General features: G+C 39.1%; 1 protein-coding gene across 3 annotated transcripts in view; it reads left to right on the forward strand.

Moving 5' to 3' along the window:
• Positions 1–16,980: 16,980 nt before the first annotated feature.
• The window catches only part of LOC126174800 (cholinephosphotransferase 1), a 154,059-nt gene continuing 147,143 nt past the window's right edge, over positions 16,981–23,896 (forward strand). For all 3 annotated transcript variants that reach the window (XM_049921172.1, XM_049921173.1, XM_049921175.1), the window contains exons 1-3: positions 16,981–17,326; positions 17,401–17,548; positions 17,930–18,052. In XM_049921172.1, coding sequence (XP_049777129.1) covers positions 17,090–17,326; positions 17,401–17,548; positions 17,930–18,052 — 508 coding nt within the window. In that variant the 5' untranslated portion in view covers positions 16,981–17,089. The remainder of the gene's footprint in view (positions 17,327–17,400; positions 17,549–17,929; positions 18,053–23,896) is intronic.

Genomic DNA, 23,896 nt, shown 5'->3' on the forward strand with positions numbered 1-23,896 from the left:
AAGATTATTCTTATTTCTAGTATTGATTCCATGAACTAAGCTGTTGGTTTGAAAAAGTGATATATTTTAATGAAAAATTTCATTAAGAAATAAATATATTGGGAATCAGTAATTAGTATCCCTAGTTCCCTAAACAGGCTTCTGCAGGATGTTATTTAGTTCACACCACATATAACTCTTACTGCACGTTTTTGTGCCCAGAAAACTTTAGCTTGGCTTGATGAATTACCCCAAAAAATAATCCCATATGACAGTATGGAATGAAAGTAAGCATAGTATGCCAGCCTTTTTCATTTTTATATCCTCTATGTCTGACACAATTCGCATTGCAAATAGAGATTTGTTAAGACGCTTCAGCAGTTCTGTGGTGTGCTCCTCCCAGTTGAATTTATTATGAAGCTGTAACCCCACGAACTTAATACTGTCCTCTTCTTCTATCTCCTTGTCATCATATGTTAGGCATATACTCGTCGGACACCCCTTACAAGTTCTGAACTACATGTAATGTGTTTTTTCAAAGTTTAGTGACAAAGAATTGGTTAGGAACCAGTGATTAATGTCCACAAATATTTTATTAACCGGTCTTTCTAAGACTACACTTGATTTGCTATTTATTGCAATGTTTGTATCATTGGCAACCAAAACAAACTTGGCATCTGATAATGTTACTGATGAAAGGTCATTGATATCCACAAGAAAAAGTAAGGGCCGTAAAATAGAACCTTGTGCGACCCCACATGTAATTAATTCCCAGTTGGATGATGCCTGATAGCTTAAGACATGTCTCTTTCCTAATAATACCCTTTGTTTTCTGCCAGAGATATAAGATTTGAACCATTTTGCAACACTTCCTGTTACACCATAATATCCTAATTTACTTAAAAGGATATTGTAATTTACACAAATGCCTTTGACAGATTACAAAATATACCAGTTGCCTGCAATTTTTGTCTAATGAATTAAGCACATTTTCACTGTAAGTGTAGATAGCCTTCTCAGTATCAGAACCCTTCAGAAATCCGAAATGCGACTTTGACAGTACGTTATTTGAGATAAGGTGGTTATAAAGCCAATTGCACATTACTTTTTGTAAAATTTTTGAGAATGATGGCAAAAGTGAAATTGGAATGAAATTTGATGCTATTTCTTTATCTCCCTTCTTAAACAGTGGCTTAACTTCAGCATATTTCAAACATTCAGGAAATATTCCACTGATAAACGACTGGTTACACAGATAACTTAATATGTTCTTAACTCAGAATCACTTTCTGTAATTAACTTTGCTCATATTTCATCATACCCACTAGATGTTTTTGATTTTAAAATATTGTATGATGGACATTATTTCTGCTGGGGTAGTGAGGGTCAAATTCATATTATGGAAGTTACTTGAAATATCTGGTCTGCGGTATTCCATAGCAGCATCTAGAGAACCTGACAACCCATCTTTTCACTAACAGTTATAAAATGTTTGTTGAAAAGTTCTGCAACACTATATACATCTATCACCAATGTTTCATTTACTCTTAATGCTATTTTTTCCACTTCATGTCTGGTTCTTCTACCAGTCTCCTCCTGCACTATATCCCATATTGTCTTTATTTTGTTATCTTTTCCTTGTAATATATTTGCTTTGATGTTCGTTTTACAGTCTTTAATATTTTGCAGTATTTCTTGTAATGTGCTATAGCATCAACATCAGACCCAAAAAACTGTGCAAATATGTCAGGGTAAAAAGGCAGCCGACAAACAGAGTTATACAGTGTATAATTAGGCAAAATGGAAAATTGATTGCTTATAATCTTATTAAGAGGCAGCCAAAAAGTGAAGTTTGTGCGATAATGTTCAGAGGAACTAAATGACTGCCATAGTACCCATACTGCAGGCAGTAAGTTTCTTCAATAATACTTAAAATTTTGTGTAGTTTGTGTAAAAGTGTTTTCTAGGTAAAGTGTGATTTTATGATAAATTTTGTAAGGGAATTTCAGTGTATAAAGTCTGTATATTTTGTATAAGAGTTCGAAAATGTTTACATGGCAACAATACTTAAAAGTACATGAAATGAGGAACAAAACATTTCTTGTATATTTCAATTATGCTTACCTGTAAGGGCACCTAATTGAAACAAGCATACATAACACGATTATTCAGTCATCTAAATCTGCAAAAAAGAATTGCATTTAAAATTTGTCATAATATAACTGTGATACGAAAAGACTGTTTCAAAAGTATGATTATTTGATGTTGCAATGCTTTGCTAGTGTATTTGTAACTTATATAAAGGAATATGTTATATGTATGATTTACTAAATAATATTTTGCCGTAGATTAACGAAATGAAAATGTTTGTGAGTCAAACATGGAGTGCTTTTCTACTGTATGGAAGTTATTGTGGGAAGTGCAAAAGGTGGCTTGGGTTTTTGGCGCTCTACCTGTAGAGCGAATGGGAACAATAAGACACAGCGTGTAGGCAACAGTGAAGGAGACAAAACTCTTGCTTGGAAATTGCATCGGATGACGACTGCTAAGTTATTATGGCTTTGGTACAAGTTATTGGGCTATGTTATGGACGTTAAAACAACGTCAAGAAGAATTAATTAACCTATACTTCAAGAAACTTGTGTGCCATGCCATGGGTAGTGTAGCTGCCATTGCTGTCCGCCACAACATAGGCCTACAGCCAACAGGCTATGACCTGTATAATCATAACTGCAGAAATGTGAGCCATTAATTCAAAACTAGCTTTTTTAGTAATTGTTTGTTAAACATAAAAGCTGATTCACCCTGTTATTTATCCCTAATCATTAACCTATATCGTCCTTTCCTGATGTTTGATTATTCAGAGTAAACCTGTTATTAAACATTTGAAGTGCTTTATTCAGTATACAAAAGTACTAATTTTCATCCTTAAAAAAATGTCTGACAATAATTGTTGTCAACTAACTTTTAAAGTGACGGTAAAAGTACTTTATGATTTGAGTAGTAGATGTGCAGAAGTCAAATTTTGCTTAAGTACTGGAGTAGATATTTTCAGGCAAATTTAACGGTTTTAATATTCTTATTCTCTTTGTGGTAGAAAATAAAGTGAAAGCTAATAAATAAGTTACGAGTAAATTACAGATAAAATTCCTTCAGTTATTAACGCAATTCAGTAAAGTACAAAGAGTTTTGAAAAGAAAATTGCTTATGTGGGTCAGTAACACTGAAGCAAAGTTTCATAAAATACTGAATGATAATATAGAGTGACCATACCGTCACTACCTCTGGCTTTTGACAGATCATTTGTTAAGGGAAAGATATAAACAAAGTTTATTAATAAATTTAAATGTGTGTATTATACTATTAGTATAATTAAGCATTTAATTTGTTGGTTATACAAAATGCAAGCATAGATTTCCCTCTGGCCAACTTTTCTCTTTTTTTTTACAAAAAGTGACAAAAATTCATGGCCTGTCTAGATCAAAAGTGTATATGTATACGGTGCACAGCTAAAAGATTCTTGTGTCTTTCTCAAAATCATATCCTGAAAAAATATATTTGTTTGTGAAGTTATCTTAGGGAGCAGCAGGAAAGTAGGCTAAATTTACTTCTTCTGCTTTTCTCAAACTTAACCATTTCTTTGACTAGATAGACTGGCGACTGGAAATCCAATAGACAATCCAATTAATGAACTTGGTACAGAAGGGTCCTAGATTCAATATTATTCCATTTTTTACTGTGTTTCTTTTAACAGCTAGAAAACTCTTCAGAAAAGGAACTAAGAGTCTGATTTCCGTACCCATTAGTCATGCATCACAGTCAAATCCTGTAAAAGGGGAACATTGTACTATATGCACAATTCCTGATATATATAGTGTTATTGGTGACTTTTCCATCAGCAGGAGTATTCGTTCTGGTTATAGCATTATATTTTGACCTATTCTACTAAATAGTCCTCAAAAGAGGCTAGTGGTATGCACCAGTGTGATTGTGTCACGTCAGGTGTTGTAGTTGGTTGGTCGGAGGCACACAGCTGATGTGGTGTGTGGTGTGACTGATATAACTCTTCTCGTAAAATCTCATAGCTGATCAATTTTGTGCCCAGACTCTGTGTTGCAGTATCCGCGCCAGTTTCAGCTGATGTACTGAAACTGTTGATGGTCTTCCATGTACGATAATGTTGAATGTGTTATCTCCTCAGTGTAGCACTTTGTGTGGCCCAGAATGTGGCTGATGGAGCGACAGCTTCACTGTATCATCATGCAACATTACAAAATCGCAATGTTTCAGTTCTTAATGTACAAACACTCATGGAGAACTGAGAGGTTGAAGGGGAGGAGTTTGAATATTGGCAATGTGCAGTTCCACACATTGTAACAGTTCTAGCAGGCCTGCTGAACCCAATAAGGCTGCTATGGTTCGACAGAATCTGTCGGTAGGTTTAGTGCTTGTCCATACAGAATTTCCGAGAAGGTGGCTTGTAAATCCTCCTTGAAAGCGGATCTCACGCCTAAAAAGATCCAAAGACCCAAGGAGGAGATTGATGCCACTCGCCTTCCCACCCCAACCCCCGCCCCCCCCCCCCCCCCCCGACACATTAACACAGCTTTTAATGTGTGATGCTACCGCTCTACCAATCAGTTGCTTTGGGAGTGGTTTAGATGGCTCTAAAGCGAATCAATCCACACATTTTACAAAGGTTTGAGAGCAGGGTCGACTCAAACTATTGGCTCTGGATCGTTATGACAGCTGTGGGGCATCCAAAGCTAACAATCCACATCTCTGTAAATGCTTTTGCTGTTCATTCTGCTGTGATGTCGAGCAATAGTGTGGCACACGCCTATCCTGACACTCTGTCAATAGCTGACAAGAAATATCTAAATCATCCACGAAAGGAGGCCAACCAAATTCAGATGTACATGCTGTAAGTGACCAGCTAGAACGTCAAACTCGCCCAAATCTGGGCTGGATAACTGTCCTATTTTCCCCCTTTGACATTCCACTCATGCCTGTGCCCAGAGTTTGCAATCCTTTTTTATATCGGGCCATACAAAACATTTCGTAACCATTCTGATGGATGGGTATATTTCTGGATGAGCCTGTCTATGTAGTGTCTTAAAGATGTTTTTCTATATATTTAGGGTATGAACAGTCAGATACATCCTTGCGATATATCACACTATGTTTTTACTATGCCATTCATCTGCCAATGTTCTAATTTTAGACTCATAATGTTATTTAACTAATGTTGGAGTTTCTCATCGTTTTCATCAAGGTTGAGGCAAACTGACAGAGAATTAATTCTGGGAAGGTAGTCGACGACAATATTGTCTGCCCCTTTCATGTGTGCTACGTCTGTGGAGAATTGGCTGATCAAATCCAAGTGCCTAAAGCGACAAGGTGAACAATCTTTACTAGAATTCCTGTTCACCTCCACCAGGGGGCAGTTGTCCATAAATATTTTAAACTTTTGTCCTTTAATGTCCACCTTAAAATATCAAACAACCTCATAAACTGCTTGCAGCTTGTGGTCAAATGCGGACCATTTGCTTTGAGCCATAGTTAATTTTTTTGGAAAGAACCTCAGTGGGTGCTATTTTCCATCATTTTATCTGGGGCAATATTGCACCAGTCACAATGTCGTTTGCATCAGTTATCAGAGATAATGGGGCATCTTGTATTGGGTGTGCTAGTGTAACAGCCCGTTCTATGCTGAGTTTGATCTTCTCAAATGCTTGTTGCCTGTCTTTTGTCCATTTAAGCACGCATTTCCCATGATTATCTTGTACCACCAGTGCATCCATCAAAGGTGCCAGTAATTGCACTGCTAGTGGTAAATGTCTCCTATAAAAGTTCATTGTCCCTAGGAAGTGGCGCAATTCCTGAATGGTTGCAAGTGTAGAGGCCTGGAAAGAACTGCTTCAGCCTGTTTAGCTGTAGGTTTAATTCCAGTACTGTTCATGGAATGACCCCAAAAAATTTACTTCATTTTTCCTAAGTTGTCACTTCTCATCACTGATGTTGATAATGCTATGTTTCTAAAGAGCATCAAAATTTATTTTTAAGTTTATTTTGTACTCTTCATCAGTTGGTGAGAAAACCAGTATATCACCCAAATAGTAAAAATAGAACAAAAATCCTCTTAATTTTGAGTTGATAAAATGCTGTCTCATCTGGGCAGCATTTTTTAACCCATAAGGTATGCAACCAAATTCAAAAAGCCTGAACAGGCTGATAACCACCAAACTGAGTATATGTTTTGAATTCATAGCTATTCAATCATAGTCCTTCTTGCAGTTTATCACACTATGTTCACATGTTTCAACATAATCCAAGAGAATTGGCCTTCTTTGGTACTAAGTGAATCAGTAACATCTATTAGCTGGCTGAAAGTCATACTACTCCTGTCTACAAAAGTACCTGTACAATTCGTTTAGCTGTTCAATGTCTGTCCAGTGGAAGTTTCCATGCTTTTGTGTAGACTAGTGGACCTTGTGATGAGTGAACATAATGCTATGTCCCTCGTTTGACTCCTCCAAACTTAGTGTAAATGCAACTTTTATTATCTGTACGTCACCTTTATTGTACAACTGTTCTTGAAAATGCTTTATTTCATTTCATAGCTCAGTGTTTTCGTAATAAAGATTTGTGTTGCACCACCTCTTGTAATTTGCTATTAGGTGTGGCGATATAGTGTTTCATATTATTTAATAGGTTCTTAATTTTGTCTCTGGTTTCCTCCTTTGATGGTTATGACAGCTGTGTCTGTGTCTGTGTTCCTGAATGCCTGTACTGGTTTTCCAGTAATAGTACATCTGATCACTCCTGCAGCTATATCTAGTGAATGTTTGTTGTGGCGAAGAAAATTCACCCCCAGCACTGGCACTGGACATCTGCTACCACAAAGTCCCAGCTGAGGTTGCACTGAAGTCCGAAATCCACTGTCAGGTGTCTTATTCCAAATGTTGAAAAGGTTTATCATTAACAGCACGTAGAAAAGTCTTCATTGATTTTCTGCCTGAACGACATTGTTCCCACAGTTTGGTGCTAACTGTGAATCATGAGTCTATCAGGAACCAGCAGCCTGACACATGGTCCTACATGAAAAGTCTGGGCTGCATAGCCTGATAGAGTGTAAGCTCGTTTTGGTGATATGCATCTTGTAGCCTGCTCGCATCGTGCCTCACGCTGTCCAGCGCACCTCTAGTAGTTTGTTGTTACTGATATTTGAAATTGCAAGCTGAAATACATTTCCGCACTGATATTCCAAACTTCTGATGATACCAACATATTTGTCAAAGATGTAAGTCACCAATACACTTTATGTTGCAGTGATCCCTCCGCAAGGTCGACAACCTCAGGACAACGCCTTTCGATCGTGAGGAGTCGGCTGCTTCAGCGATATCATTAACTCTCATCCTGCGTCATCACTGTGGGTCCCACTATTCTTCGCGTCACGCACGACTGGCCTTGGACGAGCTCGTAAGTGCGCGTACTTCACCGGGGCCTCACCCTCTAGCTGTACAAACATGCCTGATTGAGTGGCATGTCTCATGCTCGAATGTGGCTCATTATTTAGCTGTCCGGGCGAGTCTCCATGCTTTGGTGTAGAGTAGTGGACCTTGTGATGTGTGAATGTAATGCTATGCCCCTTGTTTGACTTCCTAAACTTAGTGTAAATGCAACTTTTATTATCTGTACGTCACCTTCTCACGGTATGTCTGGGTGTACTATAGTTGACCTCGCCTCCAATAACATTTAATGGATTCTGTTTGCACTCTGTTAGTTTCTGTTCCCTTGAAATAAGCCCAGCCTGTAGTCAGGGCCAGTTGAAGGCCCGAGAGATACAAGCTACTGTTTGGGGCGCCAGGCTAAGAGGGGCGCCAGATGCACAACTATAAAATTTCCATACAGGACAGACAGCAATTAGTAGCGGCCGTGTGGGACGCCAAACTGTGAGGGGCGCCAGATTTATATACATTTGTATCACAGTTACTAGCGAAAACTGCCACAGATGTAAATGAATTCAGGTAAAGGGGTGGGGGGAGTGGGAGGAAGCCAAATGATAAATCTCTTGTGAGGAAAAATGTTCTCGGTCTGGCCCTGCCTGTAGTTTGAGATCAATACTCTCCAAAAGGTGTCATCCGAAAAGATGTCGGATCCTATGGGATGCCTAAAGTGCCTCCGTAGCTGAGAATGCTTTCTGTTTCCGATTTCTTCTTCATGCAAGACCTGGCGTACTTGTCGTTAACGAATCTTCGACAAACGTAACGATAACGCCTCTTTTGTCGTATCAGACTTGTTTGATGTACGTGGAGAGGCAATAATATCACTGATGCAATGACAATGTTCAGCTAAATTGTTCAGTAGTGCTACGAACTTGTGTGTATCCTCTCTTATTCCGCAACGGTGTAGAATTAATTCGACTTTTTGAAACCAAATCTCTGGTTGGCTAGCGTTGGAATACTGGTAATTGTGGAATGGTTCCTGGTCTCAGTGGCTTGTCGCTAGTCACTTGTTGGAAGGGCATCTTTCTGCAAGATCCCTGCAGTGAAAGTTCCTGGCATACAAGCGATGCACTAATACACTCAGTGCAAATCTTGCATGGCTGTGTAGCTATGAGGGTGTTTTGAAAAGTTCTAGGAATCACTGCGAGAGGTCAGCACTAGCGCAACGAGTTGTTCACGTGATATTCATTGGACTGTTGCCTGTAAACACGTGCCACGTCAGTGCTCCTGAAAGAGAGCGGTGACGTGGTTCTGTTGTTCGCGCGCAGTGATTTGCAAAGATCGAAAAAATTGAGATTCGAGCAGTGATTAAGTACTTCGTAAAGATAGGTATGAAAGCAAAGGACACTCACGCTTATTTCCAGAATACACTGGGGGACTCTGCTCCTTCACATTCAACTGTTGCCAAGTGGACAAATGCATTTAAATTTGGTTGGGAGAGCTTAGACGATGATCCGCGCAGTGGTCGGCCAAGATGTCTCACTACCCCAGAAATCATTGCAAAAGTACACAAAATGACCATGGAGGACTGCCAATTGAAAGTGCATGAAATTGCTCATGCTTGCCAGATGTCATCTGAAATGTTATATCACATTTTAGCTGAAGAATTAGAAATGAAAAAATTATCTACAAGATGGGTTCCACGACTTGTGACGCTGGATCAAAAACATATGAGAATGGACATATTGAATCAATGTTTGGCCGATTTTAGGAGAAACGAACAAGATTTTTTGCGTCGGTTTGTGACCACAGATTAAACTTCGGTGCGCTACTATACCTCAGAGACAAAACAACAGCCAAAGCAGCGGAAACATGCTGATTCTGATCCACCTAAGAAAGCAAAGACAATTGTTTTGGCAGCAAAGGTCATGGGATCAGTGTTCTGGGATGCGAAGGAGAATCTGTTTGTAGATTATCTCCCCACTGGGCAAACAATTACTGGAGACTACTATGCTAACCTCCTGAACTAATTGCAACAAAGATACGCGAAAAATGTGGTTCAAATGGCTCTGAGCGCTATGGGACTTAACTTCTGTGGTCATCAGTCCCCTATAATTTAGAACTACTTAAACCTAACTAACCTAAGGATATCACACACATCCATGCCTGAGGCAGGATTCGTACCTGCGACCGTAGCAGTCGCGCGATTCCAGACTGAGCGCCTAGAACCGCTCTGCCACCGCGGCCGGCGCGAAAAAAAGGCCAGGTTTAGCAAAGAAGAAACTCATCTTCCATCAAGACAATGCACGCCCGCACACACGTGCCATCGCCATGGCACAATTAGACGAACTAAAGTATGAATTGTTGCCACATCCACCTTATTCACTTGACGTGGTTTCGTCAAACTTAGATCTCGTCCCAAAACTGAAAATTTTTCCTGGTGCATGAAGATTCACTTCCAACGAAGAACTGATACCCAGCCTCTAGGAAACTCATTTTCGAGATGGGCTCAAGGCACTGGAACATTGTTGGACCAAATGCATTAAAATACAAGGAGACAAAATTGAAAAATAAAAAAAAATTCAGTGATGTAAGTATTTTTTTTCTATTCCACTCCAAGAACTTTTCAAACCACCTTCGTATTACTGGCGCTACATTGAAATCGAAGCACATGTCATGCGGCTCCACTAGTTGGGTAGTATGGTGTGAGGCTAGCAGAAAAATGAGGTTATGATCTGGTGCAGTAGTATCCAGTGCGGTTGTGTCCTTCAACAAGACATACTGTTCCAGGAAGTTTACCACAAGTGAAATTTTGAATAAGGTTTGATGGTCTGTGACATTCTTGGATATGTTTGTCTCCACACTATACGAGAGTTGCTGTTGGTTGCTTTGTTGGCGGCTTAGTTCCCCTTTATCTCTTTTGTCCATCTAGTTTGTCATCATAGTCTCGTGCCTCCTCAAATTTGCTTCGTCCTTTGCTGACAAAATGATGATGATATGCAGTTAGACATTTAGTCTTTGTTCCGACTGAATAACTCCACTACTTGCTGGTGATGTAAGTTCGCCATTGTGGGCAAATGTCCAGTGTCGTATATCACGCTCTTAATCCAGAGTTGTGCAGTATCAACGACCTGGGGGCAGTCATCTGGTATTATCAGATCGAAACTAATGAAAATGAAACACACTATTTGGTAACCAATAATTACTTTATTCATATTACTTATCAGAAGCACAAAATACCTTCACACACATTCACGTCACACATCAGACAAAACTCAAACCCATTTCAAGACAGTCCAATCACTGAGGTGAAATTCGTACAGGGACTTCTGGTACCATGAGTTTAGTTCCCTGCCACGCCACTTGGAGCACTGCAAGTTTATCAACCCATCATCATGCTTCCTTTTGGCTGATTTTTAGTCTTCCATGTTTGTTTTCGTTTCGTAGTTAACAGAGGCAAGTTTATCTATGCCTCTACATTACACTCTGCTAAGCACCGTAAAGTGCATGCCAGAGGGCACATGCCATTGTACCAGTTATTAGGGTTTCTTCCATTCCATTCACATATTGCGTGTGAGAAGAATGATTGTTTCAAAGTCTCTGTGTGTGCAGTAATTAGTTTAATCTTATCTCCACAATCCCTACGTGAATGATATTTAAGAGTTAGTAGTATATTTCTAGAGTCATCACTTCAAGTCGGTTCTTGAAACTTAGTTAACAGATTTTAACAGGATAGTTTACATGTGTTCAAGAGTCTTCCAGTTCAGTTCCTTCAGTATCTCTGTGACACTCTCCCATGGTTAAAAAAAACCTGTGACCATTTGTGCTGTCCTTTTCCATACACATTCAGTACCCTCTGTTAGTCGTACCTAGTAAGGGTCCCATACACTTCAGCAATATTCTGGAACTGGTCACATGAGTGATTTGTGAGCAATCTCCTTTGTATACTGTTTGCACTTTCCCAGTATACTAAGAATAAACCAAAGTCTACCACCTGCTTTACACATGAGTAAACCTATGTGATCATTCCATTTCATATCCCTACAAAGTTTTATGCCCAGTTATTTGTATGAGATGGCCAATGCCAGCAGTGACTCATTGATATTATTGTCGTAGGATATTACGTTTTTCTTCGTTTTGTAAAGTGCAAAATTTTACATTTCTTAACATTTAAAGCAAGTTGCCAATCTTTGCACCACTTTGAAATCTTATCAAGGTCTGACGGAATATTAATGCAGCTTCGTTCAGATAGTACTTCTTTGTAGATAACTGCATCATCTGCAAAAAGCTTGGTTTTACTATTAATATTTTCTGCATGTTCATTAATATACATCATGAACAGCAAGGATCCCAACACACTTCCCTGGAGAACACCTGAAGTTCCTTCTACACCAGACGATGACTCACCGTTCCTACTAAAAAGTCCTCAGTCCAGTCACAAATTTCACTTGATACTGGACAATAAGCGTAGGTGTGGTACTGAGGCAAATGCTTTTTGGGAATCAAGAAATACTGGTTCTACCTTACTGCCTTGATCCAACACTTTCAATATGACATATGAGAAAAGTGCAATCTGGGTTTCACATGATCGATGTTTTTGGAATCCATGCTGGTTGGCAATGAATAGGTCATTCTGATATATTCCAAGGTTCTAGAACAGATCGATGTCTTATTGGACGCCACTTCTACTACCTTTTTCCAAGATCTGGGCTCCAGTTTTTTGTTTCAGGGATGTATGATAAATTATAGTCAGAAGAGGGGCTAACTCAGCCGCAAATTCAGTGGACAGAATCTTACAGAGATTCCATCAGTCCCTGGAGCTTTGTTCAGTTTTAACGATGACACTAATATTTATTTCATTCATCTTTTAAGAGGTATGAAGATTAAATTTGTGCAATTATCCTGGGTTTTCCTGTGTAAAGGAACATTTGAAAACGGTGTTAAGTGTTTCAGATTTTGCTTTGCTATCCTCAATTTCAGTGCGTGTGAAAGATCATTTGACAATATTCTGCTCCAGTAGTCATTGAAGATATCACATATTGCTCTCTTGACAGCCAAACACAATTCATTCAACATCTCTCTATCTATAGTCCTCCACTTTGTTTTACTGCTATTATGTACTAATTTCTGTTTCTTTGGAAGCTTATTTACAGTGACTGTATATCATGAAGGCTCTCTCTCATTATCAGTTGTTCTACTGGTTGCATGTCTGTCCAGTGCATAGTCAACTATTCTTTTAAACTTGAGCCATAGTTCCTTTACATGCTCCTTCCCTGTGCTGAAGGTTGAAGTTCCTCATTGAGATATGACACTGCTGATTTTTTATTTAGTTTACTGAACATGTATATCTTTCTGCTTGTTTTAGTTGTCATTTGTACTTGTAATCATTGTTGCCACAATCATGTTGTGGTTACTGATATCAGTTTCGATATGTACATCCTCAAAGAGGTCAGGTGTATTTGTTATCATTAGATCGAATATATTTCCTTCATGAGTGGGGTTCCCAACTAGCTTTTCTAGGTAGCTTTCAGGGAATGCGTTTAGTAATGTTTCTCAGGATGTCTTATGATGGCCATCATTAACAAAACTGTAATTTTCCCATTTATCTGCTGGATGATTAAAGGTCCCACCAACGATTACAGGATGATTTGGGAACTTACGTAAGAGTGAGCTTAGGTTATCTAAAGTTTTCGCTTACATCAGGAGACGAATCCAGTGGGCAATAGAAGGATCCAGTTATCATTTGATGCCCACCCCTGTCTTGTCCAAACAATCTCACATGCGGCTTCAATTTCTGTATCACTGGATTTGGGTTTCTGTCTACTGCGACAAATGCATCACCTCCATTCCCCATTTGCCTATCCTTTCGATGTACACTTAAATTTTCAACACATCATGCTTCTCATGACAACTTCTTGTGTGTATTGTACTCTTTGAACTACATTGTAAATGTGTTGCTCATATTGTGGTTGTGTTCCGCTGGTATCCATAATATTGAGTGGACTAAATGATTCCATATTTGGTTTTGTTTCATATAAAACAGAAGCTGGTTTCATCACGTTGTTATGTGGACTTTTATGTATTTGTTATTGCTTACAAATCTCTTTGTGAAGTGCATGTTAAGCATATTTCCTTTATTCTAATTCATTCGTTTGGTTTCCAACCATTTTCCATATTTTCTCGCATTTATTGGAGAATACCATGTTTGCGGGTAACGACAGTGTAGCAGCCAAGCTTCAGTTCCTCTCAGTGTCGTGGAATGCAGTGTCGAGCTGTGTCGTGTGCATGCGAATTTGTGAATAACATTATGGCGCAGCTATCAATCGGCTTTCCAAGTCAGCCGTAAGGAGTACTATTATTCATGGTGAACTATTCTGAACCGTCAGATAGTTTGATGATTTTTATGTGTCTTTGTGTGTTGTTCTTGTCTTACTGAAAATATATATTTTACCTGTACGAAGATTTGTATCGTCAAGCCGTGAGCTCACTCTTTCAATGTGCTGAATTTCTGTCGCTGACATCTGCCATATTCAGTGGCATTACAAAAACCCCTTACCACATCACTCACCAGCCTGAAAATCGAGGGCATTTCGCCAATCCAGTGGACTGTCGCCATGAGTTCAGCCTTTGAAGCAGCGAACCGTAGTGTAGGAGATGCAACACTTCTCCACTCATCCAGAATTAGAAGCACCCCTCATACTGGTAGTTGAGACGCGAGTCGAATAGTAATTGGGGCTACTCTTCAACAATTCCACGAGGGTACGGGTCAATCTTTGGCCTTCTACTGCCACAAACTGTCATCATCTCAGCAGAAGTGGAGCGCTTACAAAAGGGAACTCCTCGCAGTACATGAGGCAATAAAATACTTCTGCCCACAACTGGAAGCAAGGCAGTTTACGATTTATACAGATCACGATTTTTACAGGCTAATGGCATATGCATTTCAGCAGAACAGTAACAACTGCTGACCTCGCCAGTACAAGCAACACGTTTTCATAGCGCATTTCAGCATTGAAATCAGCCATGCATCGCGTACTGACAATGTTGAGGATGATTGCCTTTATCGCATCTGTGGAGTTTCAAACAACTCAAGCACTATAGATTTTGCCTGACTAGCTGAGACACAGAAGTCTGACCAAGAGCTTCAAAACAACTTCAACGATCCATCGACAGCACTGGACTTGAGATTAGTCAAGTGCCCTGAGCCGACGCCAAAGCATACTGTGACCTCTCAACTGGAAAACCAAGGCCATTCTTGCTGGTAGCGTTTCGCAAGCCAGCCTTCGACGACCAATGCAACATAAATCATCCTGGCGTCAGGTCAACAGTTCGCCTACTCTCCCAATGCTTTGTGTGGCCATGAATATAACATGACTGCCTGAATGGACCTGCACATGTGCATATGCCAACCGTCATACAAGCGTATTAGTTGGGAATTTTCTGATTACTAACGCGCGGTTTGCACACGTCCATATTGTGAGTACGCTACCTTGTTCCAATGGACAGCCATATACCCTTGCCATGAGAAATCGTATTACATGCTGTCCTGAAGCAACCTCTGTTGCTAACATGTCAGCAGAAACGTTGGCGTCCGTCTTCACATCAAGTTAGATTCCTCGCTTTAGTTGCCCGCTGCCCATGACCACAGATCGCGGCCGCCAATTTGAGTCGGACGTGTTCTCTCAGGTAAGAAAATTCTACCGCACAGTGCACCACAGGACCACCAGTACCACCTAGCCAGTAAGGGTATGACTGACGCTGGAATCACTCGCTCATAGCAACCATCATTAGCCAAGATTCATAATGGACGAAAGCATTAGCAATGATATTACTGGACCTCCAAACGACATATATACCTGATTTAGATGCGTCACCAGCAGAGCTTGTGTAGGATGAAACCCTGCAGCTACCCGGAGAGTTTGTAGGAGCACAATCATCGCAGTTACTTGGTCTGAGTCACAGCAACATCATATTTCCACTAAGGAAACAGGTCGCTCAACTTCGTCCACACCAATCTTCAAGGCATGGCACCCCTGGCATCTGCGTGCATTGGGACCTGCCACCATGCAGCCATTGGCATTTCTTCACAGAGAATTCAACTCCTCAGGCGAATGCAATAAAGAGACAGTTTGCATATGCAGTAATAAGTCATTTCACGCAACAACAGGCAGATGACAAATCGGTCAATGAAGAATCTATCAGCAAGAACACAACAGTACTGGTACTCAACTTCAAAACTTGTCACAGAATGAGTACCCATATGTATTTCTGCTTTGATGGTATTGCTTCTTGCCACCGAGTGCCATGCAGCGGCTTGCAGAGTATGGATAAAGATATACTTGAGTATACTTTGCAGCCTTGGCCACATTCTGTTTCGCAAATGCTAAAAATGCGACTGCAGTTGCGCAAATGTTTCCACATGTTATTAACAGATACTACAAACAGCACATTCTAGCAGAAGTCAATGAAAATTTTTGTGACCTCCATTAAACAAGACAGTACAAAAAACGGATGGGGACAAAAATAAAGTAGAATACGAGCAATACACTTACAATATATTTACATCATGTAGTAGATATACGGATTTGTAAGCATTACGAAATAGATCCACAGAATACCATATGATGAAATTAGCTTCTGTTTCATATGAAACAATAATAAATATGGAATAATTTACCCCTCGCAATATGCAAACAAAAATTAAACAGCTTGCGAACAACATATTTACAATGAAACTCGAAAAGGGCAATAGACACAGGAAGGTCATAATCAGGAACATAATTTTCACTAGATAACTTTCACACAGTCGAAATTGTAATATTTGGTTTTACAAATAAAAAGGTGTATTTTACCAACAGACTACCAGACCAACCTGTAAAGCATAAATGGAAAGTATTATCAACTGGTAACCGTATTTTGAAAAGCAAGCATACAACCTATCCTGCCATGCTTTTACTGAATTCGAAGTTCACTATCAGGCTACTAGGAGCGCTTTTGACGGTCTCTATTTCCATATCGTAACATGGGCCTTGTGCTGTTCTGTAAGTGCACTTCTCAACATCCGACTTTTAAGTGGGAATGTTTATTTTTTCCACATATTGATCCTGTTTGATTCGATTGTCTTTGAATTTTAATATTATTGTTGTTGTTACAGCATTGTTGGTTCCATTGCTGCTGTTTCAACTCTTGTCGTAGGTTTTTGTTGGTAGCCGGTGAATGCCTCTTTTCATGCTTACGTTGTTTAAACCCTGTAAGCCACGCTTGTTACTTCATTTGCAGCTCCTGGATGTAAGTTTACATCCATACAATACGAACGGACATATCAGTGTATGTGTGAATCAGCAGGCCGTTGCCGTGTATTGTCACACAATAATTGTAATAGGGTCATTGTTCTTGTTACTGTACTATAACATTTATTTGCTTCAAGCATTGCTGATTGCTGTTGTATTCCGAGCGCATTTTGACGGAATAGATGTTACGTCGAACAAAATAAGTCAAAGTTTACCCAGAGATACAGTAAGAGTTTTAATATGTCTTTCAGCCGAAGAGCTTTGGCTACCAGCGCGTAGAGATGTGTCGCGTGAGGAGTGTGTTTAGCAACTGTTCAAGATTTATTTAAGTTTGACGTAAAATGTGTGTTGAGTGAATTACTACATGGCATCATGTTATTTTATAAAGAAAAGTTGTTGTCAGCTGGACAGCTTAAACGTCTCAGCGAACATAAATACAGCTGTTCTAGTGCAAGTCTTTTAGATCCATTATTACAACCTTGGTGGAATTGGTTGGTCAGCAAACTGCCAATTTGGCTTGCACCCAACCTCATCACTGTGTCAGGTCTTATTGTGAATATACTAACAACTCTCATCCTTATATATTACAGTGCAGATGCGAAGACCGAGGTAATATTATCCCGCAACGAAGGTAAACTTTAGGTTGTTTGTGTCGGTTTGTAATATCATTGAAACTTTTTCAGGCACCCAGATGGGCCTGTTTCATATGTGCTCTTGGACTCTTCGTGTATCAAAGTTTAGATGCAATTGATGGTAAACAAGCTAGGCGGACAAATACCTCAAGTCCATTAGGAGAGCTGTTTGATCATGGTTGTGATTCAATTTCAACCGGTAAGAACTTGCTCGCAAAGAGCTTTCCAGTGATATTTTGTGATTCAAATGGATTATTTATTTTGAAGTATGTATTGACCTACTTCATTTGTTCCTGTCATGCTCGTAAAGCACCTATTTCACTAATGACAATATACAAAATTCATATCGTTTGCATGAGATGACAGGTTTTTATTTATTTATTTATTTCCAATACGTTTGTGGTAATCATCGAGGATCTTAGGCAGGACTCGGAAATTGTTAACCTCTTGTTTATCTCCTGTTGCACGCGTTTTATTGTGCAGGATGACATTTATGTTTGTTTACAACATAAAACAGTCATCACTACTTTAAGTTTGCTGTATTTTTAAACATTCTTACAGAGCTTTGTGTAATTTTCAGTTTTTGTGGCCTTGTCGGCGTGCATAGCAGTGCAGCTGGGTTACTATCCAGCATGGATGTTCTTCCAGTGTTTCTGTGCAATGACACTATTCTACTGTGCCCATTGGCAGACATATGTCTCAGGTAAGCTGTATAGTAATTTGGCTAGATAAGTGTTTTCCTTTTTAGGAAAGAAATTGGGTCATTCCATGCCAAGTGGTCTAAACCTTCCCACCATCATGTCTCCAATTTTCTTCAAATTTTATCTGTAGCACTAGTCAAGTGCTAAATTAAGTTTCTCAAGATTTCAAGCCTCTAGCTGCAATACTTGCTGATCTACACCCCCTTGTCTGAAGGGTAGTAAGTTCGCATGCGCGCGACATCAGACAAAATGCCATTTTTGGGGTCTCATAAAATTGAAACCAATTCATAAGAATGGTTAGTAAGATGAGACCCTGTACAGTTTTTTGTGCTGATTCAAACGAAATTAATTATAAGATTACTGATGCAAAATCCGGTCAAACAAGTCGACTCAAAGTGTACCCCTAATTCTGTCGTGACTTAATGCGACAAATTTTGACCAATATTCAGACTGCAATAATTTCCTTGCAGATAAAGATATGGACTTGAACTTTTTACCAAGTCTTATCTTTGTGCTGGACATAATACAGCTGGATTTCCAACTACCCAGGCTTTATAGTCGCCTTGCAAAATCTCTTCAAATTTGGCAGTGTCAGCGCAAATGGCTTTATTTACCAAAGTTCAAAGCCCATTACTACAAAATAGTCAGCCTGGATTTAATTGTGAATAGTATCATCTGAAAGAGAAACTCTTGCTCTACAAGATGGATATATTTTTCTTTTGCAACGCTTCCATTAAGTGCTTATTTACTCAGGTCAAAGTATCTTATATTTTGTGTGCGCAGTGCCCTGCGTTGGTCCATGATGGCTGAGCCATTACTGGTTATCACAATAAAACCAGCATCCCCATCGCCATAGGGGCCACGCCCGATAGCCATGCAGTAACAGCCACGGGTGGGTATCTTTACTGCAGGTTCCCAAGCCTGATTACAGGGTGTCTTTACCACAGGATCCCAAGCCTGATTGTGGGTTTCTTTATGCAGGTTCCCAAGCCTGTCTTCCTCAGTTACTTCATCATTCTGGAAGCATCGTTGATTTGCAAGAGAATGCTTTCAGGAAAACTGTATTGCCGACCAGATGATGTCACTGATGGAGCTGGAATAACACCAATGATAAGTTGTTCTGGAATCCAGCAAGTATCACGTCTTAAGGGCCAATAAAATGAACTTGCAGGACCATGAGGATGCATAAAGCTTATGAAAGCATCTTTCTGTTCGACTGAGATTTCAACGATGTTTCCAATCCACCATTTCTTTTCATAAATGCAAGCAACATACTGCCCAGGCTGAAGATCCATGACTTGAACTACTACTTCAGCAGCACTAATTTTGGCCAAAAAAGATGTCGCATCATTAGAAACTCTACTGACCTTAATTGTCGTCATATCAATGGGCAAAAAATGGTGGTTTTCTCTTGTGCCAGCTAGAGTGTGCCCTTGCAGGAATCTTTCTTCTTGAGAAGCTTTTTCTTCTTCAACTTCCTCTTTGCTGATGAAAAAGAATTTGATTCCATTGATATTATCATTGCAGAAGTTGAAAAGATCTTTGGGTGTTAGAATCTGGTTTTCATATGGACGTTGCAAACTTGCTCTTGCTGCCAACCGTTTTGTTGTGCCTCCAATGCCATCACAAGGCGACTTTCCATGGCTTGTTCCAAAGAAATTCCATTCTGCTGTTATTTCAAAATCTTCTTTGTGATAGCATAAGTTGAGAAAATTCTTGAAATTCTTATATTGTGCAGCTGAACCATCACTGAAGTAGTGGATGTGGCTTATTTTGGAAAATTGCATCTTCAGGTAATTGATTACTTTTCCAATGTAAACATGGACAGTAATCGTATCGTGTCGAAGGCAGTCACTAATAACACAAAGATTCACACATTGCACCTCTTCGTTTTCACAGTAGTAGACTACAAATGGATGAACTGTTGCTTGACTGTTTTCCCAGTGAAAGCCTTGCACTGCATCTTGAACAATAAATGAATAGTTTTCAGCAAAATCCATTAGTATTATGAATTCGCCTTCTTTCAAATCAGTTTTGAGAGCTTTCAGGTGCTGGCTTTGATGCTTGGCAATGTAGTGATGACAAGACAGGTTCCAAATTTTTGCTGCAATATCTTCAACATACTCTTCTGTTGAAAGCTGCTTTGTTTCTAAAGTATCCCTGTCGGTATGAATCCATTGTTTGTACTCAATCAGTTCTTCAGGGTCATTATCTTCAAAATATGTTGCAATAACTGCTTCTACACCTTCTGGACCAGGGCAGTTTTCACAACGATGAAGCATACAATCCTTGTTTTCCAAGCTGCAAACAGCTTTGCTAAGAATTTCCTTGTAGTCTTCATTGATTGATGCACCAGTGAGCATAAGCTTGACATTTTGGTGTATTGTACAGACACAAACTGAGTGCATTCCAGCAGAGCCAACTGTAACACACCATTTTGGTCTAAGCTCGCAAAACTTTGAGAAGCCAATTTCTGGTCCATTTTGCTTCTGATAAGACACGTACATTTCCTTCAAATTGCAAAGCAACAACCGCTTTTGCTTGTACACCTTTGTTCCTGAAATTCTCACAGGCACACAGTCTTTCTTCCCTGGACAAAGTCTGCTGAATTCGTCATCTTGAAAAAAGTCATGTACTTTCTGGACAACTTCATCTGAAAGCTTCCTTCCTTGCCGATTTGCTGGAAAAGCTAGAACACCTTGCTCATTCTTCAGTTTTCTCGCTTGCTTTACCATTCTTTCTGATACATTAAATGCTGTTGTCGTATCTTTAATTGTCCAGCTTCTTGGAACCAAGGTCAATATTTGAACTTTTGTCCTACGATTTGACACTTTACATTTTTCTTTCAACTCTTCTATAAGATTATCAAGATCTGCACAATTATTGCATGGGCGACTTTTACTTGAACTTGGCTGTTCATCGTAATTGATTCCTACAGCAGCAGCAATTTGATTCCCAATTAAACTTTGTGCATCCAAGATCTTTCTTTTTGCATAGCTTTGCTTATCTCTTTTACTTAGTTGTCTTCTTTTCAATGGTGAAGCACCAATAAATGATAAACTTTTGTTGATGGCTGGTTCAGTTTCATCCGTTGTGAAATCTTGTTCAGATTGGGTTGATAGTGATGATGAATCTTCTAGCTTTTGGTTCAGTGCCGACATGCAGCGAGGGCAAAGCTTCTGACCAGGTTTTATATCAATCACTTCTTTTTTCTTTAACAGGCAAAGTTTGGCAGCTGTTTCATTATCAAGCAGTCTAAGTCCAGCTTTTACATTGTGATTCCTCTTCTTGAATGGATTGCAACATTTCTTTTGCATCGCTTGATATTCATGTAGGAAGAGGGCTTCATGGTGGAAGCAAATGATGGAATTTTCGTCAAGTTTGGCTTCTGAACGCGAAACAAGCAATTTCTGGTCACATTCTGTGAAATCACTAAACGCTTTGAATCCAGTCTTCTTAGCATAGAAGATAACATGGCACTTTGATGCAGCAGCATCTTTTCCAATTGAACAGGGGGCCAACGATTCTTCTTCTTCATTAACTTCTGACATCTCTCACTGGCCAATCACTGAATAAAACACGAATGAAATATCCAATTATATCAGTAATTCTAAGCGACTATTAAGATTCAAATTCCTAGAAATGAAGAAAAATTAGTGCATCGCGCATACAAAATATAACAACTTTGATGTGAGTTAATGAGTACTTAATGGTCGCGTTGCAAAAAAAACAAATGTCAGTCTTGTAGAGCAAGAGTTTCTCTTTTAGGTGATACTATTCACAAGCAGATTCAGGCCAACTATTTTTTAGTAATTGGCTTGAAACTTTGGTAAATTTTACCGTTTGTGCTGACACTGCCTAATTTGAAGAGATACTGCAGGGCGACCATATGGCCTGGATCATTGCAAATCCGGCTGCATTATGTCTAGCACAAGCATGAAGCTTGGCCAAAAGTTCAAGTCCATATCTTCAACTGCAAGGAAATCATTGCAGTCTTAATATTGGTCAAAATTTGTCGCGTTGTGTCACGACAAATTTTGAAGTATACTTTGAGTCGAGTTATTTGACCGGGGTTTGCATGAGTAATGTTATACATAATTTCGTTGGAATCAGCAAAAAAAACTGTACAGGGTCGCATCTTACTAACCATTCTTATGAATTAGTTTCGATTTTATTAGACTCCAAATATGACATTTTTTTTATGTTGCATGCACACGGACTAAGTACACTTCAGACAAGGGGGTCTAGATCAGCAGCTATTGCAGCTAGAGGCCTGAAATCTTGGGAAACTTACTTCAACACTTGACTAAAGCTACAGTTAAAATTTGACGAAAATTGGAGACCATGATGGTGGGAACTTTTTTCAGTTTTAGACCACTTGGTGTGGAATGACCCAATTGTAAGTTGTTCATATACATGTAAATACATCGTCACACTTGTAGAATGTTGTAGGAAAGTAAACATGAAATAAAATAACTGAAGCAACAGGTTCACAGTTTACTGCTCATTTGCAACAGACTTGACGGTTAAGCCTGTAAATTGCAACATTATTTGGAAGATCTCGTCAATTAATTTGCGGTCAGTTGTGTTGCAGATTATCTTCAAAGTTCTTGAGTGTTTTTCAGTGTCAGTAATAATGGCTGTAACTTGCCTTTGCAAAACATACTTTTATTTTTAGCCTACTTCATATTTGATAAGATTATTTCAATACAAGGTGTATATACAACTGTGGATATCAGTTACTGCAATTCAGATCATTTTGAACCACTGTTCATAAACAGGATACAGTATCCAATAAATATCATATGCATTTGGTGCTTTCAGATCTCAGAGTTTCTACATACTCAGCTACGTAGTCATTGAATGAGAGGGCACCTGTTTCTGTTCTAAATTGTTAGTGAAATTTGAAGCTAACTGAATAATGTCAGAATTATTTTGCAATCATGTTATAGTGAATACTTCATTATTTTTTAAATAATGCTGGACTAGTAATAATTGTGGACAAAAAAACACCATATAGTACCACATGAAATGTCTCTTCAGTTACCTTTACAGCTTGCTCATTTACACAGTGAATAAAATGGAGGGTAGGCTACAGTCTTGCCTGACTACTATCTCAACTATTGACTCCCTCTCATGTCCTTTGACTCTTATTATTATTTTTATTTCTGCATGAACTGCAAATAACCTTTCACTTACAGTAGTTTATCCCTGGAACTCTCACAGTCTCATGATGTATTCCAGTGTACATCAAAAGCTTATTCTAAATTAGCCTTACAAATTGAGTGATCTTGAAGTTTTAATTGTCACCTCAAAAACACTAAGTTACACTATTAATTCTTTGTTTCTTTGCAGATACATTTCTGCAGTGCTGGTATGTACTTGAGTTCTGGTGCCACATTATCAAAGCATGCAATTGCAAGTGCCACATAAAATTGTGCAGTCCATTGACAGAAGGGAGTGTGATGGATAATTTGTTTTTTTGGTAGCAGCTGGAAAATATTGCAGCCGTGGCAGACTAATCCAGATGGCAAACTCTTCTTAATTGGCCCAGCATGGCTTCAACATTTCCACTGCTGTTGAAAATATGTTACTGCATGACATTCGAGCTTATCAGTGGGCTGTGCTATTTCGATTTGATTCTTTTACCTGCGTGCTACAGTACTGTGGCCTGAAGATTTTACTGTTTGCCAGTACTACAGACATGTACCTGCAAAGAAACAAAAAATTAATATTGTAACTTAAATTTTTTTGAGGTATTAATTAAAATTTCGTTACTACTCTTTGTAAACATTTGTGCGTTTATCTTTTTTCAGTCAGGTACTTTAATGGAGGACGAGTCCGTG

The sequence above is a fragment of the Schistocerca cancellata genome, chromosome 3 (genome assembly GCF_023864275.1).
Source record: "Schistocerca cancellata isolate TAMUIC-IGC-003103 chromosome 3, iqSchCanc2.1, whole genome shotgun sequence".
NCBI classification, from domain to species: Eukaryota; Metazoa; Arthropoda; class Insecta; order Orthoptera; family Acrididae; genus Schistocerca; species Schistocerca cancellata.